The sequence below is a fragment of the Natator depressus genome, chromosome 10 (assembly GCF_965152275.1).
Source record: "Natator depressus isolate rNatDep1 chromosome 10, rNatDep2.hap1, whole genome shotgun sequence".
NCBI classification, from domain to species: Eukaryota; Metazoa; Chordata; order Testudines; family Cheloniidae; genus Natator; species Natator depressus.
In genome coordinates, this window is record NC_134243.1 from 53,404,305 (window position 1) to 53,423,098 (window position 18,794).

The 18,794-nt window shown below is 44.2% G+C and overlaps 1 protein-coding gene across 1 annotated transcript; it reads right to left on the reverse strand.

Moving 5' to 3' along the window:
* Window positions 1-16,996: 16,996 nt before the first annotated feature.
* On the reverse strand, window positions 16,997-18,431 carry GCNT3 (glucosaminyl (N-acetyl) transferase 3, mucin type). The gene has a single exon (XM_074964745.1). It carries the CDS (start codon window positions 18,429-18,431, stop codon window positions 17,118-17,120), a length of 1,314 nt encoding a protein of 437 aa, XP_074820846.1. The 3' UTR covers window positions 16,997-17,117.
* Window positions 18,432-18,794: the final 363 nt, after the last annotated feature.

The window sequence follows — 18,794 nt, forward strand, 5'->3', positions numbered from 1 at the left end:
GTTCGGGACGTACTAGTTATGCACCAGAATGATTAGTTCAGCCTGGGAACGTTTTAAACATCTGTAGTGTAGAATATTGTAGGCCAGGCCAAAGTACCTAAGTCATTTCAAACAAATGAAAGATGACTGAAGTTCTTAAATGACTTGACATGTATTGTTTCTTGACTTTAGCAAAGCTTTTGACACGGTCTCCCACAGTATTCTTGTCAGCAAGTTAAAGAAGTATGGGCTGGATGAATGCACTATAAGGTGGGTAGAAAGTTGGCTAGATTGTCGGGCTCAACGGGTAGTGATCAATGGCTCCATGTCTAGTTGGCAGCCGGTGTCAAGTGGAGTGCCCCAGGGGTCGGTCCTGGGGCCGGTTTTGTTCAATATCTTCATAAATGATCTGGAGGATGGTGTGGATTGCACTCTCAGCAAATTTGCAGATGATACTAAACTGGGAGGAGTGGTAGATACGCTGGAGGGCAGGGATAGGATACAGCGGGACCTAGACAAATTGGAAGATTGGGCCAAAAGAAATCTGATGAGGTTCAATAAGGATAAGTGCAGGGTCCTGCACTTAGGACGGAAGAACCCAATGCACAGCTACAGACTAGGGACCGAATGGCTAGGCAGCAGTTCTGCGGAAAAGGACCTAGGGGTGACAGTGGACGAGAAGCTGGATATGAGTTAGCAGTGTGCCCTTGTTGCCAAGAAGGCCAATGGCATTTTGGGATATATAAGTAGGGGCATAGCGAGCAGATCGAGGGACGTGATCATTCCCCTCTATTCGACATTGGTGAGGCCTCATCTGGAGTACTGTGTCCAGTTTTGGGCCCCACACTACAAGAAGGATGTGGATAAATTGGAGAGAGTCCAGCGAAGGGCAAAAAAATGATTAGGGGTCTGGAACACATGACTTATGAGAAGAGGCTGAGGGAACTGGGATTGTTTAGTCTGCAGAAGAGAAGAATGAGAGGGGATTTGATAGCTGCTTTCAACTACCTGAGAGGTGGTTCCAGAGAGGATGGTTCTAGACTATTCTCAGTGGTAGAAGAGGACAGGACAAGGAGTAATGGTCTCAAGTTGCAGTGGGGGAGGTTTAGGTTGGATATTAGGAAAAACTTTTTCACTAGGAGGGTGGTGAAACACTGGAATGCGTTACCTAGAGAGGTGATAGAATCTCCTTCCTTAGAAGTTTTTAAGGTCAGGCTTGACAAAGCCCTGGGCTGGGATGATTTAATTGGGGATTGGTCCTGCTTTGAGCAGGGGGTTGGACTAGATGACCTCCTGAGGTCCCTTCCAACCCTGATATTCTATGATTCTATGACATTTGGTAAATTGAAATGCCCGACGTGTCTTCCTTTTCCCTGAATACAATATACAAGACAAACTTCTATTGCAATGTGGACCTCAGCAGCAGGGGCTATAGAGTAAATTTCACAGGCAAACAGTCTCTTTAGCTGGGAACTGCAGAAAGACCCAATAGCAGCATTTTAAGGAGATAATATTGATTTATAGAGTAATAAGGATTTTTCATATCTGTGTCTAAACTGGTTTTATCAATGATTTTCTGTGTGTACAGGTTAAATGGAGGACTTCACCCCTCTGTAAGAATGTCACACTGTAACTTTGTGTCGTAAGATTTCATGAAGACAAATTTCAGAGTAACAGCCGTTTTAGTCTGTATACGCAAAAAGAAAAGGAGTACTTGTGGCACCTTAAAGACGAACCAATTTATTTGAGCATAAGCTTTCGTGAGCTACAGTTCACTTCATCGGATGCATACTGTGGAAAGTGTAGAAGATCTTTTATACACACAAAGCATGAAAAAATACCTCCCTCCACCCCACTCTCCTGCTGGCAATAGCTTATCTAAAGTGATCACTCTCCTTACAATGTGTATGATAATCAAGTTGGGTCATTTCCAGCACAAATCCAGGGTTTAACAAGAACGTCTGGGGGGGTTAGGAAAAAACAAGGGGAAATAGGTTACCTTGCATAATGACTTAGCCACTCCCAGTCTCTATTCAAGCCTAAGTTAATTGTATCAAATTTGCAAATGAATTCCAATTCAACAGTTTCTCGCTGGAGTCTGGATTTGAAGTTTTTTTGTTGAAGAATTGCAACTTTCATGTCTGTAACATTTTTCATTCTGAACTCCCACCCAACTGAAAATAAAAGAAATCAATTTATGAGAACAGCCTGGACTGAAACATGTCATCATTCTCATCTAATCTTTAGTTGCTTATTTCTTTAATCAGAAATGCATTAATCAGGCTATATATATTGAGGGCGGAAAGCAAATATACTGGGAAATATTCTCTGGAAAGGCTCCTTAGTGGCAGAATTGGTAGGGCCACTACAACTGGCCATAGGCTTTTTCCAACACCACCTTCAGTGGGCCAAATTTTCAGCCCTGGCCTTTGATTTTTCAGACTCATTTGTGAATAAAAGACAGCCTTTCCTGTATTTCAAATGGATATATACACCCATTTTTTGCAAATGCAAGCAGTTGCACACACCTTTGGGTATGTAAAACCAGAGGCTGTCTGAGAACTTTGGCCCCATTCCGAGGGCAACTTCAAAGAACAGGTCCGGCATGCTGAAGTGGTAGGAAAATGCCATCTCATAAATCATGGGGCATGGGGGGAAAGAGCACAATGGAGACATGTTTTGAAACAATCTCTACATCAGGCACTATCTGGTTGTATGAGGTGCTGTGAGATGAGGGTTTGACATGAATATACTAATCCTACCATCTCCCACATCGGCGAGAGTATGAATCAAACATGGTTTTAGATAATATGTGGTGGTAAACATGCTAAAATACATGTTAATAAACTAGGAAAGGGCTTGCTATCACATTTTTTAATGTACTACTTGATTTAGCCACATATTCTGACTATTATGGCAAAACAACCAACCCCACCAGTCCCATCCATCTTCAGTGTGACTTGAGCTACTTTACCATTCACTGTCATGACATAAGTTATTTCCTTTGCAAACATGTCAGGCCATCCCTGTTCCTGCAACATCAGGTGTAATGGGAGCTGCCTCTTGGCTCCTCTGTGCCTGTAACATGGTGGCTTTTTGGAGGGCCATTCTTGCAGCTTCTACGGCATCAGCCCAACCAGCAGTGGCGGGAAGTCAAAAGGCACAAGTTGCCCAGATCGTGCATTTCAGGGACCTGTGCATTTAGAAAGAAGCAAGAAGAAAATAAAAAGGAAGTGAAGAAAGCAAGAGAAAGACTAACCCGATAAAGGGGTTCTGACAGCCTGTGTCTAGACCCTGCCTGGTTTTTAATATTTGCAATAACTGTGAACTAAAGGGATTATATAGCTTGCTTAACACAGCAGAAGGGTGCACAATCCAAGCTGTTTGTCCAGCCTGGGGAAATTCATGGTAACTAACTCATTTTAAGTAATACCAAAACAGATAATTTGGGGGATAAGACAGAAGGAACAAGGGAAAAGCTGTTTGATCAGCTACTCACTTGATCAGGCTGTGACAAAGTGCAGGGAGTGAGTAGGAGAGCTTGTGCTCTGATCACATGGAGGCTAATTAGCGCCCCAGGAGAAGCTGATTAGGGGATAATGATCCATTCAGGCTAGTGGGCTGGGTGGGGGGGTAACAACTCAATTGGCCATGTCAGCCCAGGGCTGATAAAAGAGGCACAGGAAGGTAGCCCAAAGAGGGAAGAAGAGAGGAATGTGGCTAGTCATGCAGAGGGCTCAGAGTGGGAGATTTCTGCTCCCCCCCTCAGGTCCTGCTAAGAGGATCTAAAGCTTGGCAAAGAGGCAGGAGTAGGGGGAACTGTGGTGATATTGGTGGAGGGAAATAGAAATAAACTGTCACTGAGAGCACACTTGGTGGAGTCTCTGTGGTTTCTGCAGGGAAGAGACTGGGTGTGGTGGTGGGCATAGGTGGTGAGTTATATGGGCCCATGGTGCCCTTGCTCTGCAAATGTTTGAGTTTATATTTTTATCAGAGCCATCCCATCCATAGGATCGATGGGGCAATCCCCCCAGACCCTGTGCTTTGGAAGGGCCCTATGCTTCAGGGGGATACAGGGTCCAGGGCAGCCTGGGGGGTTAGCAGGGGACCTGGCACCAGCAGCAGCGAGCAACCAGACCCCAACCTGCCCGCCCCTGCTCTGCCCCCATTCTGCCCCTTCCCCTAAGCCCCTACCCCTCCCTCCCCTCTTTCCGGCTTCCACCCCCTCCCCCAAGCAATGCCAGGAGCCGGCAGGACGGAGCGATGTGGGCTGGGGAGGCGGGTCACTTGTTGCTGCCAGCACCAGGCCCCCTGCTAACTCCCAAGACTGCCTGGGGCCCCCCCAAAGCGTGGGGCCTGGGTCCCGTCTTAGGGATGGGATGGCTCTGCTTGGACCCATTCTGGGCACCACCAAAAATTATACAAACCTGGCGCCCATGGCGGTGGGCCCCTGTTACACAGGCCCTAGATTCACTCATGTATATTCAAAGAAAGAAGGCAGTGACCACTGCTAAAGTGCACTTTTGTCACTTATGGGATGATCACCTGGGAATGCATGATATATCCTTCTGTTTAGGTCGAATGGACATACACCCCTTTCAGGAGCATTTCCCTTTGCCATGGCTCATGGCGGGGGGTTCAGAGGCATTTCTTATAAGAGCAGATAATTTCACAGGCAATCAGATACTGATTCAGCCATGGAGCCCAAGGCCTTCATGACCTCTTCTCTATTGATTTTCCAGGTCCAAAGGAGAAAAATTGCACAAAATAAAGGAGAAAAATCCAGTGAGTTTTAGCATTTGCAATGTATAGAACCAAAAATAGTACAGGGGTACATTAATAATTAAATTAGATCCAGCTGTTAAATTATATTAGTAATTAAATTATATCAAGGAAGTGCCTGGAAAAGTGCCATGAAATGAAATCAAGTGGAGACTGAATAAAACCACTATTGCTTTACTGGCGTTGGACCTGTTACTCTGTCAAGACTCATTTATTTAACTGGGTATTAAAAACATAAAATTCTGGTACTAGTTCTGAATGAGGAGAACAAGAAGGAATTAACATCAAGTGAGCGCTTGCTTGCCTTGTTTTTCGCTCGGTCTATTCCAAAGCAACTCAGCCAAAATCATCAATTTTGAAAGAAATTAATGGCCAATGACGATTAAAAAAATAACTAGCAGAAACCAAAAGAGCAGGTTTCAAGTTACAGGTGGTTCTAAAATATCAACTCCCCACCCCGAATCTTTATTGGTTGCGGTAGCTATCATGATGTATTTATTAGCTCAGATTAAAAGTGAGTAGATGAAGATTTTTTTCATTATAGCTGGGCAAATACTGGAGGGAGTGGGGAGAAGTATTCCTGAGCATCTATTGGAATAAAAATCATGAATTCACCTCCACGTTCTCTGCCCGCTTACCTATTTGTTTGCTTCCCACGAATACTCTTATGAGTGCACTTTTGCATATGGAAGGAAGAAGTGTGACTCCTCACATGGATAACTGTACACAAACGTTCACAATGCCACCTTGGCAGTTCTTTGTGGGTATAGCAGGATATGCTGGAGATGACCGGTGACACTGTGTGACTAGCAAATGCCAACTAGTAGTAATGACAAGAAATTCACAGGCTGAAATATGTTTGCAAGTCATTCCTACAATAATTACAGATTACAATTTTTTTCCAGTAAAGTTTGTTTGCAGATTGTTTGGGAATTGGAAAAGGGGTTAAAATTTGTTGATTACATTGTTTGTTGCAAATGGAGACCCTATTCCTCTGAACTTACTTCCATTCAAGGGCAGGCTATTGCCTGACCACAGCTCTTTGTGGGATCAGGACCTTAGATTTTGACCTTTATGGTGGCAAAAAAACACTATTTCATTATTAGACTCTGTTCTGCTTTGTTTCACATTTAGAGCTTACACAAAAGCAATAGATGTTAACAGTTTCTGGTTCTGTTCCCAGGCCAAACAAGGACGTGTTCCACTACCCAACTAACATAAAAGATGTTAAACTTGGCTACTTTTGCCTGGCTTTTTTGCCAACATGGGAAGGCAAGTAACTGGTTCTAATTGGCTAAGGTTGGCAGTTCACTTTCATCCCCCTCAGGTGATCTATTACTTATTGTGTTTCCACCAGCTGCCAAACATTCTCTCGCTGTTATCTGGGGTTTTGATCTTTTAAAAGATTTATTCTCAGAGTACTTTTAATCCTTAGGGAAACTGGCTAATCCCCATGTGAATGGTACCTGGGGAAGAATAGTTCTCATGGGGACTGAGTGGCCTCTTAGGCACCTTGTACTGAGGAAGGTGGGGGAGTAGTTCTGGCCTCTGGGAATTGGAGTCGGGGCCAGACTTTAGCATGAAACAAGTACTGAAACTTTCTGCCTGCCTCTTTCTGGGAACTCTCCTCCCTGCCTCCTCCAGATCATAACCTGCCTCTCTTCTCTACCCATTCCCAGCCACTCCCTCAGGCTAGGAACTTGCCTGGGGTGGTAAGAGCTGAGTCCGGGACAGAGAAGAACTGTCATAGAGCGTAGACTGAGGACTGGGCTCTGAGGTGATCAGAGATATGATACAGACGATGAATTGATATACTGAATACTCATCCTCAGCGTCCTAGCGCTTTAAAAACGGACACACGGCAGCTAAAATTGAACTAAGAGAAGACTGCTGCGTGCTGTAGTAAAATAAACTAGTTCAACCTTTGAACTCTTTACCAACACAGGCAAAACTTTATATGTGATTACATGGTTAAAATACAGTGGCAGTACTTTAAAACTCAGGTAGTCCAGCGTATTTTGTGAAACCCATGAAATCACATGCACATGCCACCTGAGGATAAAGTTTCCCACTCTCCTTTTAAAGCTAATTTGGCTTTTAATGGAAGCTCATTGAGGAGAAGGTATCTAGTACAGGCAAAGATTTGTTGGTCCCTGCACACTCTCTGCCGCGTTTCCTGGGAAAGCCATACTCTTTTCAGGTGTCTGCAAATGCTAGCCCCTTCTAGCTCCTGAGTCGCCCATGTACTCTAATAGGCTCTGCCACCTGGATTATTTTTCAGACATAAGCTATGAGATACTGTCAATATCATAATGTTTATGGCATATACCATTCCACTGCATTGCTCAAACGGGGCTGTCCATCACATAACGCTTCCGCTGAACATATCTATTGACCAAATCTTAACAAACTGGGCTGCAATTGCAGACTTGCCTGTCATAGGAAGTGGTTTGCAATGGTATGGTCCTATCCAGCATTCATGTTGCTGCCAGATGCAACGTGTCACAGCAAAAGAAACTGTAAGGGTGATGTCTCAGGGCCCTCTGGGGAAGAGGGGGTGGTTTGTGTAGTCATTTGCTCTTGTGCTAAGAGACTGTAAAATGCTACAAGCATTGTGCCCAGGATACTGAAATTTGAAAAGGGGGTTTTCTTTACATTTCTTTGTTGTCTTGATTGTGTACGAAATCTGTTAAGATGTTCTCATGCTCTTCGGCACACCCCTAACTTCCCTGGAATGGCTTGACTATGCTTAGGTGCTCCATCTCCTAGTAACTTTCTCCATCCCACTGAGGACATGCCACTTGCTGCTCGTTAGATTTTTCTCTAGCAAAATGAGTCTGCAAATGACAATATGCTACATTATTGAACCCCCACCCCCACCTAACAATAGCTGCTGATACAGCCCGCATGGCTTAATGGGCCCTCATGCTTCTAGCAGGGCATGCTCATGACATTTCTCCTCCAGATAAGTGAATTCAGGTGTTCAGCACATATGAGAGAGTTTTTTCCCCCAAAGGCCTAGTATTAGTAGAATCCCACAGGAGGTTTCCCCTTATGCTGCTGAAAGAAGCCAATGATTTCTGCAAAGCCCAGGCAGAAGGGCTATGAGTATTTTAGAAATTTATAGCTGGTCAATTATGTGATTGATAGGGTTGGTTGACAGAGTAAAAGTCCACACAAAGGTTCTGGTGAGGAAAGGGTTAAAATTCCCCTGTTGAAGAGTTACGCACCTCTGCAGTCGGCTAATGTTGATGGGTGGCAGTGCAAGTGTTCCTTGTAAGAAGGCTAGCCAGTCTTGTTAGCAGCAGGCAGCTGTTTCCCTGGAGAGGTGTGGGGTATATAAGCCTGCAGGAAGGGTACATGCTGGCTTGAGGTTAGATAGTGCTTAGGTGGTTTGTTGTGGTGAGGTAAGTATTTTCTCCCCTTATTTTGGGACTGTAGCAGAAATGAGTCTTCTCTTTGTGGCAGGGCCTTGGAAGGGTAAGATATTTTATGTTTTCTCTTCTTGTTCTCAAAGCATCTGAATTCTACAAATGTTTAAAGGAAGTGTGTAGTATTCTGCTATGATCCCAGTTTGCTTGAGCTCTCTCCCTGGCTGTTCTCTCACAGCTAGGAAATTCTGCCATAGTCCAATGAGAAAAGAGATGATCCCACATTTGCCTCAATGATAACTCTGTAGATTTTCCTAGTGGTCTATTGTATCTCTTGCCCCTGGTTCTGTTTGTGATTTATTACTTAATTTAGTTTCTTCTTAATATATTTTAATTTAATCCTCCTTTTCTGTTCTATTTCTCTCTCACTCACATCTACACATGTAAAAGTAGGATCTTGGAAAACAAAGACACCTGTGGCAACCAATCTCTGAGTAGAGAAAAAAGGGATGACTGCAGAAGCTTTGCTAGCATTCCCTGCAGGTGTCTGTTGTCACTGTTCATTACACTGACTACAGTTCACATCAAGTACCTTTTGTGAAGATAAATGAGAACTTGACCTAAAACATGACACTAAAGCCAGCTGAGTTGCATCTCAATAGTCCGAATCAGAATTAGCCAATAAATGTCAGTCTCATCTAAAAGATTATTGGTAAATGTCTAATGTACTCCTATCCAGAACAACAGCTGGGCTAAGGCCCTGAGCTCTGCAAGGACAAATCCTTGTATGGAACCTCATTGGCTTTAGTGGGGCTCTCAGTGGGTGCAGGGCAGCGTGGTGCTCCAAGCAGGACTGGGTCCTAAGTCACTATTTCCTGGGGAGGGCTGGAGGAACCTATAGAACAGTATCAAGACTACCTCCTTAAGTACGTCAAATGTTGGAATCTGGTCAGTTCACTGATACTAGCTCCTTGATTCTTGCAGATTGCCAGGGGATCTTCAGTAACTGTGACTAGTCAAGACCTCTGTTTTGCTTGTCTTAGCTAGATCCAGGTGAACAATCATGAATCATTTATTCATCAACTTTTTGCCTTTTTCAGTTTGAGAACAGACTGGCTTCCTCCGATTTGTTTCACGTTATTGGCCAGATAGTTAATTTACCTCATTCTTGGGCAATAGATTTTATAAGCAGTTGATTGCTAGCCATGTGATATTCAAAATGTGAAGTTTGTAGATATCGGTCACAATGTATGTTGGTTCATTGATTGGATGAGTAACTGACAAGGTTTCTGGTGTGGATACTTCTATATGTAAACTATTTAATTTCCATCAGTAATGTTCTGGACAGTCTGAGGTTTGAACCCATTTATGGAGGAATGGGTAGGTTACATGTGTGGGCTCATGGGTGAAGTACTGGACTGGGACTCAGGAGACCTGGTTCCTAGTCCTGGCATTGCCATTGGCCTGCTGGGTGATCTAGGGCAAGTCACAGCATGTCTTTGTGCCTCAGTTTCCTAAAGTGTAAAAGGATATAATGATTCTGACCTTCTGTGGATCTCGATAAGAGCTGAGTAGTATTCTAATTGTAATCATTGTCCCTTAACTAATCTAGAGTGGAACTGCTGGTTTGGTATGTATGCCTTGGTTCACAAATCTGATCATTCTAATGTTTTTTGAATGGAACTGTTAAGAACATTGCTTTGTCAGAATATTTGTCTTTGCTCTTCTCTGGGGTTAACTCTTGTCCTTCCGTAAGAAACTAACTCAATTCTGAAAAGAGTCTGAGTTTAAAAAAAAAATTTATCAGCAAGATACAGGACTCCTCTTTATGGACTCAAATATTTTTGAATTAAATGGTGAGTAATGGCCAAACAGGAACTAGATACTCTTTCCTCCTGTATCTCCATTAGAACCTTGGATATGGGAGTGCCAAACTGTGCTTCTATGGTAACTTCTACGAAATCTAATGTCTGTCATTTGGAGAAGTCAGTGGGACAAAGGACAGTATGCTATCTAATTAACTAAGGCATTCATGTGATAAGCTCAGAGGTACTTAATAGCAATGACTGCTTAAGTTATTTCTCTGAGATGCCCTGCGTAAACAGATTTCCTGTTTCAACAGCTCAGGGTCTAAGTTCTGATCCAAAGCCCATTGAAGCCAAGTGGTGTGTGCTGCTTATGCTGTCATGTAATATGCTGTAATTGATATAACACTCTTAAAGGCCTGAGATTGGGGTGGCTGAATTAGTTACAAGAGATGAAGCCACATGACTGAGTTTTGTAGGTTATCCAGTGTGAATCTCTATATAATTGTCCTACCACTACACATGCTCAAAAATAAGATGACATTTGTATGCCACATAAATTATGGGAATCCTAGCTTAGAAATGAGTAAAGTCTTAATTTTTATCATGCCTGATGACTAGGGTGAATTTTCAGAGGAGCAAAAATACTGCCAGGCTGAAGACTCCTCAGGGTACCTCTACGCTGTAAAAATAAACCCCTGTGGCAGCGAATCTCAGAGCTGAGGTCAACTGACTTGGGCTCACACTGTAGAGCTAAAAAAGGTAGCATAGCTGTTCCCACCTGGACTGGGCTCTGAAACCCAGCAAGGGGGGTGCCTTAGCTCTTGGGCTCCAGCCCAATCCCAAACATCTATGCTACTATTTTTAACCCCGTAGTGGGAGCCCAAGTCAGCAGACCCAGGATCTGAGACTTGCTGCAGCAGTGTGTATTTTGGTCCTTGCAGTGTAAACGTACCTTTTGAAGGCCACAAGGCCTAGAAGGAGAGTCCAGAACTCCTGAGCTCTGTTTCCACCTCTGCTACTGACTGACCAGAATACTTTGCACAAAGGGCTGATCCAGAGCCCACTGCAGTAATGCTAGGTTTTGTACAGGCAAGGTCAGTTGTAATTTTAGGAAGAGTTTAGTTTATCACAAGTGTCTAGCCCTGAGGTTTAGGCCTGTGTCTATTCTGCTTCCTTGCAGTTAAAACTGCATTAACCAAGCTGACTTAATTCTCAATGTTTCATTAGGTTTATAATTAAATATTCCAATCCTACAGCATACCTGATTGCTACATTTAATACATTTCATGGTCTAGCTCCTTGGTAAGACCAAGGCTAATCACCATGTCACTGAGTTAACGTGGAAGCTCTATTTATCAGTTTCCTCAGGATGGATTAAGCTAAACCTCTTCCTCAGTTTTTGGCAGTGTTATGAGGGCATAGCATATGAGGGTGATGAAGAAAAAAATGCATCTACCAAGTCACTCTAGACCAGCTGAAGCTCAAAAGAAAGCAGGGACAATGTTGTATGGGCCTGTGGTGCCCAGCCTCCAGGAATATTCAAGGCCCAGGGGCCCAGCTCCACCGATGTTTGGAGCCAGGTCTCTTCCCCAGCCCTGCCTGCTGCCCCCGGGCACCTCCCCTTGGCCCCAGAGCGTCCCTGCCTACCGCACAAGAGCGGCACTGGCAGCAGGCTGAGGCGACTGCTGCACCTGTGGAGGGGAAAAAGCGCACATGATTGGCAGCCCTCCCCTCCCTCAGCACCCACCGGGAGGCGACACTGAGGGGCTTCTGGGAGACTGAGTCTAGACCTCACCTGAGCAGCTGCTGGGGCTTGGGTGAGTGTCTGACCATGTGATATATATGTTTCCCCCCACCCCGCCCGCAGCCACCACTCCTGCCCCACGCTGGGCAAAGGGCAGCCCCATCCCCTATGAGGCTATGGTGAGGGGCTGCAGCGGGAGAGGCGGCCACATGTGATGGCAGTCCCCTCCCCCCACCCGGCACCCACCACAGGGGAGGTGAGGAGGCTTCCTGGATCTGAGGGTCCTGGCCCCTAGGAGTACATGGAGTGACCGTGCCGGTGAGTATGCTGCCAGGGAGAATGGGGGACCCTCTCCCTTGGCACTCTCCTCAGGGAGAGGGCTGGAGGGACTGTGGAGTCCTCCTCTCTGGCCCCAGCCCTGGGGCAGCCTGCCTGCATCCCAAACTCCTCATCCCCAGGCCCACCCCAGAGCATGCACCCCCAGCCAGAGCCCTCACCCCCTGCACCCCAACCCTCTGCCCCAGCCCTGAGCCCCCCAAGGCCCTCATCCCCTCCACACCCCAACCCTCCGCCCTACCTGAGCCCCCTCCCACACCTCAAACCCCTAATCTCCTGCCCCACCCCAGAGCCTTCACCCCCAGCCAGAGCCCTCATCCCCCCCCCACACACACTCACATTGTGCAATATAGGGAAACTGTTAAATGCTTGTTGTTTCCAGTCCATTTTTATATTATTAAAAAAAATATTGGCTTCCAAGGCAGGTGTGGGGAGGCAGGACTTGGACCTGTTCTGGGCACGGGCGAAAATTACACAAACCTGCTGCCCCTGAAAGAAAGTGCATGGCTTCAAGCAAGATTGCACTGTAAATAGTTTTGCCACACAGAAAACAGATGTTACACTTTTATTACACTTTATCAGTGTCAGTTGGGCGGCTTATCTGAACTGCTGTGGCCTAAAAGAGCTAGGGAGTGCACATGATGTTTAGCACTTCCTGGTACAAATCAGGACAGACATGACACACAAGCAACTTCACAGTATTTTAGTGTTTCTGCCTCCAGATGAAACCAATAATGGCAAGGAGCACAGGCAGAGATTTTGGTGGGGAGTGGCAATGGACAAGAGAAAAAGCAAATTCAATCTTTCCCAAACTTTGAATCTGGGACAAAAGCTTGTGTTAGTTCTTAGTTTTCCCCAAACCAGCATGCTTATTTCTGCTAACTACTCCATAAAATTCTGGTCTGGAACAAGTCTAACATATGCCTTTCCAAGTGTCTTAAACAATAAAAATTAACGTTCTCTGGGGACAATATATATAACGCTTAAGGGGGGGAGGCAAAAGTGACAATGGCAAAATGTATATAGAATGATTACAAAGGGATTATAAGTTACTCTAACAGATCTGGAAGTGTATGGGACACTTGAATGCTATAGAATCATGGAATACTCAAAGCCTATTGTATTGAGAGGTGACAGACACTAGGGAATATTCAGACTATCGTGTTAATATATGTATCTTTATGGGCTTGCTAGTTGTTGTATTCCTGGCTAACGGGGTAAAGTAAGGAATGCTTCCTGTGGATAAGGCACAATACTGAAATGATGCAGGTAACAAGTCTCTTGAAGCTTCACCCTCAGGAATCAGAGTACAGACTGGCCTAACCTGGATCAAAGGACCTGAGTCTGCATAAAGTTATTCTAGGCCAGCCTGCATAACTGTCAGAGAACACACATGGCTCGCTTGTGGCTCCAGTTTGTAGAGCAGATGAACCCTAAATTTCCACTCTTCCCAAAGCCGGAAGGACAGATGCTCATTTCCAGTGTATCCTTTGGATAGGGTGACAATTTAATTAGCAAATATCTTGGCAACTGAATAATCATAGTTTCTACTGCGGATTGATCAGTGACGTACTAGTGGTCAGCCTGACTCCTCCAAAACTATCTGCAGGAAAGCAGAGGGAGGTGTCCAACAAATAAATGTTAATTTAGCAGCAAAAACAGTTGAGGGGTGGGGGAGGACCTAAATAGTCCCATTTGAAAGGACATAACTCAGGGTAGTTTCACTGGCATATAAAGTGGATAAAATTATTTTTTAAAAATTTTATTTAGATTGACTTTTTAAAATTCAGATTTTTAAAATGTGTGTCTAGCTTTTTACTTATTTTACAGTCTCATCCAGTTCAGCTATTTGTCTTGTGTTTCGCGCTAGCTTCCTAATTGGTAGTATATTTTATGTAGACATGTTTTCTCCAAAATAAATAAATCGGATTTAAAATGGTCATATGTCTTGAAAAAAGAATCCAGGGTCTCATTAACTTCCTTCGGTGAGAACACCACCAGCTCTCATACAAAATTGATAAGGAAATAGTCCCTGCTACATTTGCAACCATTACCACCCTCAGATACAGTGAACCTTCACAAATTAAGAAACCTGAAATGCTTTGACCAGGCTATGCATTTCTGGCAAAGTTTGCACTCTGACCTCAATGGGCATGTGCACCATAGTCATTCTAGATGCTTTTTAAAAATCTTGATCTTAGGCTTTTAATTCAGATTTAGGCACTTAACTTTAAGTTTCTTATTTTGAAAAGTTGCCCTGTGAATATGAAAAATTCACAATACATTTTCTAACCCACTGAAAATATCCATAACTTTTTGTATGCAAGTGACCAATTTTATGCCACTAAAGTTCTTAATAGAAATAGTTTTAGCCACTGATGCAGCAAACATTTATGCCCATGCCTAACTTGAAGCACATGAGTAGTCCCATTGAAGTGAATGAGTTTAGTTGTGTGAGTAAAGTCACCTGCTTGATTAGGTGTTTGTGGGATCAGGGCCCTAATTGTTAATATTTGCTATTGCTTATAGCAGTTTTGTAACATTCAGATTCCCTACCAGTTGTGGCATTTTAAAAAACAGCATTTATAATGGCATTCATGATACGGTTTAATCTGAAGTTGCAATTGCATACATTTTTCAATTTAGTTTTACGTCATTGCAACCTGATTTAAATCAATTATTTAAAAAGAAAATCAAATAGTTGAAATCATGATTTCAGTCACCCTCATTTTCATCCCTCCAGCCAGCTGCCATGGAGTTGCCTCAGACATCCGTAGGGTAATAGTGGCTGTCTGCCAGCAGCCACGGTATTATAGTGCTGCACTAGTGAAATGTATACAGATAGGGTAATAGCACAGAGCGGAATGAGCTAAGGCTCAAGGTGACACACAAGGAAAAGCAGATGGGGCCCATGGAAGCCGGCTGGATTAACTGGCAAAGCTCTTGGGGTGGGTTCAGTATAAACACTCATGAGTGTTCCCCCTCCAGCCCCCATCCATTACAAGAGAAGTTGTAGAGAGGGAAGGGATGAGTTGAGTAATGTTTGATTTGACTAAGATTTGGGGGCAAAGTCCCTGCTTTCCATGGAAATCTTGGCAGTCTTCATTCTGACTGGGTCTCAGGGTTCTCTTTATAACTATAACTTATGGCACCTTTTATCGAAGAATCTCACCGAATTTAGCCTCACAATACCACTAGAGTTAAGGGTTATTGTCCCAGTTTCCTCAGATGAAAAAAACTGAGGCACAGAAGTTAAATGGCTTTGGTCATGCAGCAGGTCAGTAAAACCTAGATCTCCGGTCTCCCAGTCCTACTGTAGTCTCAACAGTTAAGACATAAAGGCTACAAAATACCCAAGGAGCTGGGGTTTTATATTTTCATTATTTTTTTTAACTCTAAGGGACAAAATTAAATATACAAAACATAGCTTCTGATTAGCTTTTTGTTAGTGGCATGTTTAAAACAAATCAAGCCAAACTGGTTGAGATAGTAAGACAGTCGTGTCAGTCCAAGTTAGGTAGTAGAAAGGATGGTGTCTGGAAAGCCACCTCTGGCATGTAGGCACAGCATTGGGCAAAAAAAGTAAACTATGTAAAGTTGTTTGTGCTCTTTTATGAACTGATCTGAACCTTTAATCCTGCATTCCACTCTGGGTTTCTTTCTTTCTACTCTACAAAGGAAAAAACTTTTTCAATGTTTTCAAGAGTCATTTGCCCACCCTTATTTTTAAATATAAGCAACTGACCAGGCAGAACCAGGAAAAGAGGCTAGAAAACTAATTTACACAATCTCACAAGGTGGACATTTGTGGTTAACCATACAAAAGGAAATGCAAGGAAACCAAGTAATCTCTGTCTTTGGAGTGTGTATGTGAAAGATTAGTAAAACATAGAGGGAAACAAGGCAGAAAGAAAAGGGAAGCAGGAATAAAAGAAATGTTGATTCATAGTAAATCTACTGCCTGCTTTTTAACCAAAACACACATGCTATGTTCAAACAATGTTAAGGTTTATAATATTCCTTAAAATATTTTTATCTTTTAAGATTGCTATTGTGTGCTAATGTACCAGGAAATCATGTCTACAGATAAAGTAGTTCTTCCAAACTTTCACCACAAAGCAGAAAAAAGTTATGCTGCAATTTTTTATTTTTGTGACTCCCTCCCCCCCAAAAAAGTGGGGGCTCTTTCCCCAAGACCAGTGGGGATGAAATGTGCTGCTTATGTACAACTTCTAGATCAATCACTTTATCACAGAAACAGAGGACTGTACCAGCACTCCACATCTGAATACTCTTGAACTGCAGTTCACACTGTATACACTTAAAGCATAGATTTAAATCTATCTATTTCTACAGTTAGGATTTTCCACAGAAAATGTTTACTCTAGATAGCATGTCCTGGTACTGACTGCTAACTCCATGCAGACTGGATTTGAGAATAAACAGGTCCTGAATATTACCCTCTCAAGCCACATCCTGAGAATAATACAGTTCCCACAGAAGAGACGCTTAAATAGAAAAATGACTGCGGCTGATAACCAGGTTAAATCTTATTTCCCCCTCTACAGTAGGAGTCTCCTTATTTTATAGCATAAACTACAAAAGGACAATTACTTTAGAATGCAACCTCAACGGTGGAATGGAGGAAGCAAATTAAATAGACATTCCAGGTGATTAGCAAATTCCTTTTTGTTTCCTTCATATGAAAAAGCTTTTATTCCAACTGAAATACAGTGAAATCCGTCCTGAGCAACCACGCCCAAGGACAGGGCAATCGCTTACTGGAGTTTTTCTGTTCAAGGTGGATCAGAATCTGACTCAGTACTGACAACACGAGGCTGTCTAGAATCTCCTGGAGAGGTTTCACTGTAATTCGGACAGCATATATTAAGATTTTTACCATAGGAAAAATACGGTCGATAGTCTCAAGTCTGTGAATTCAGTGACCAGTACTGTATGCAGAGCAAAATCCCCCGCTTGCTGAGAGTGCGAGCTAAAACCAAGTGCTGTGTAAATTTTACATCGCATTTTTTGGTGAAGTTCTTTACAGGTCGCTCTCAAGATTTGTGTTTTCACCTTGCCAGGCCTGACAGGCTCTCAGAGATTTTTCCCATACACCGACTTGTAACGTAGATATTCCTCCAGACACTGGATTGCGTTTTCATCTACCTTTGGGTCAAACTTGTTGGCTAGCAAATGGTGGTTTTGGAGCATCCAGTGAAGATCACCTACCCCATACACACAGACTGCCCGTTGGTGGGCACCCGTACACGGCGGGTAGGGTGCCCCTTTCCTGACATCGCCCTCCAGGTAGTTCCACTTCACCAATCTAGCAACAGCATTGACATCGGAGACCTCGTACTTATTGTTATAAGGCACCGATCCTGGCATGCCTGGCATCCGGTGGAGGGTGGCCCAGATATGTTCATCTGGGCTGTAAGTATCTTTTGACCACTCCAGCAGCTGCTGCGCCGTCGGGTTTTCAAAGAGGGCTTGAACAAAGTCCCTTGTGACCACAACATAGGCATTGCCCGTGAACATGGGTGAGGCCTGGGGCGGGAGGCTCTTCTCCTCGGTGGTTCGGATCACCGAGTTCTCCACGTGGTGGTGGTACTTCCAGCGAGCCTCCTTGATCGAAGAGGGTTTCTCGGATTCCATATTGTTTCTCCCGTTTAGAAACTTCAGGGTTCGGACAATCTCGGCGTTGGTCTTGATGGGGAAATCGGTGCCGCAAGTGTTTAAGAGATACCTCCAAGGCACGTTGCTCTTGAGTAGGTCCTCCATGCAGTTCAGGTCCGCTTGGACCCGGGACCAGGACGCGTACACTACTCTCTCCAGTTTAGTGGCCACAAAGACATTTTCGAAGCACGAGGCGATCCCTCGGACTGCCTCCTTGAATTCGTCCAGGGATTTTAGATCTATGTGGACACAGTATATATTCTGGGGCGTGTAGATGGACCTTAACAATCTTTCGAACATCTCAATCTTCTCATGCACTACCATGGAATATGCAATAGGAAAATCCTCCTCCTCTTTGCTCAGTGGGAACTCGACAAACCTCCTGCGCTGTTTAAAGTGAGCGCAGTCCTTAGTCAAATTCACGTAATCTTTCGGGGTTAAAGGCTCAGATTTAGTTTTCGTCTGTAGCCTGCTCAAAAGAGCCTCCTCTACGGCTTTCACATCCCCTCTGATGATCCGAGAGCAGTTGATCTGGCCCCTGGGAGACAACTTTAGAGACTGGTAGAGATGATCCTTGCAACCCTCGCTCTTCATAGGCACTGTCTCTTTCCCGAGATCACTGAAGTTGCATTCCCAGGAGGAGTATTTCAGCACCACCGTGGCAAACAGCATCAGAAATCCCATGAACAACAGGCGCTGAATCTGACACCGATACTTTATTTCCCGAAACATCTTGGGGGGGGGGGGGGAAATCTTCGCAACTGACTCGAAAAGTTTCTTTCCAGTGATAAATCCACTTTCTAAATAAAGTCCCTCTTAATCAGCAGGATTTGGGGATACAAAATCTGCCTCCCGGTTGATGATCGGACAATTCGATCTCCGTGAGTGAATGTATCCTGGGTAGCAGGCGCATAAAGAGCAGCGGTTCCGCAGCCTGCGCTTCCTTTCGTGTGCTGTCACCTGAGCTCTGCTCAGCCAGGGAGGGGCAGAGGCTTAGTCACCAGCTTGGTTTCTCCCCCCGCCCCTCCCCACATCCTGAGGTGTGGAAATACTTCGCACTGAAGTCAAAGTACAATAGGTGACCTAAAAATCGGA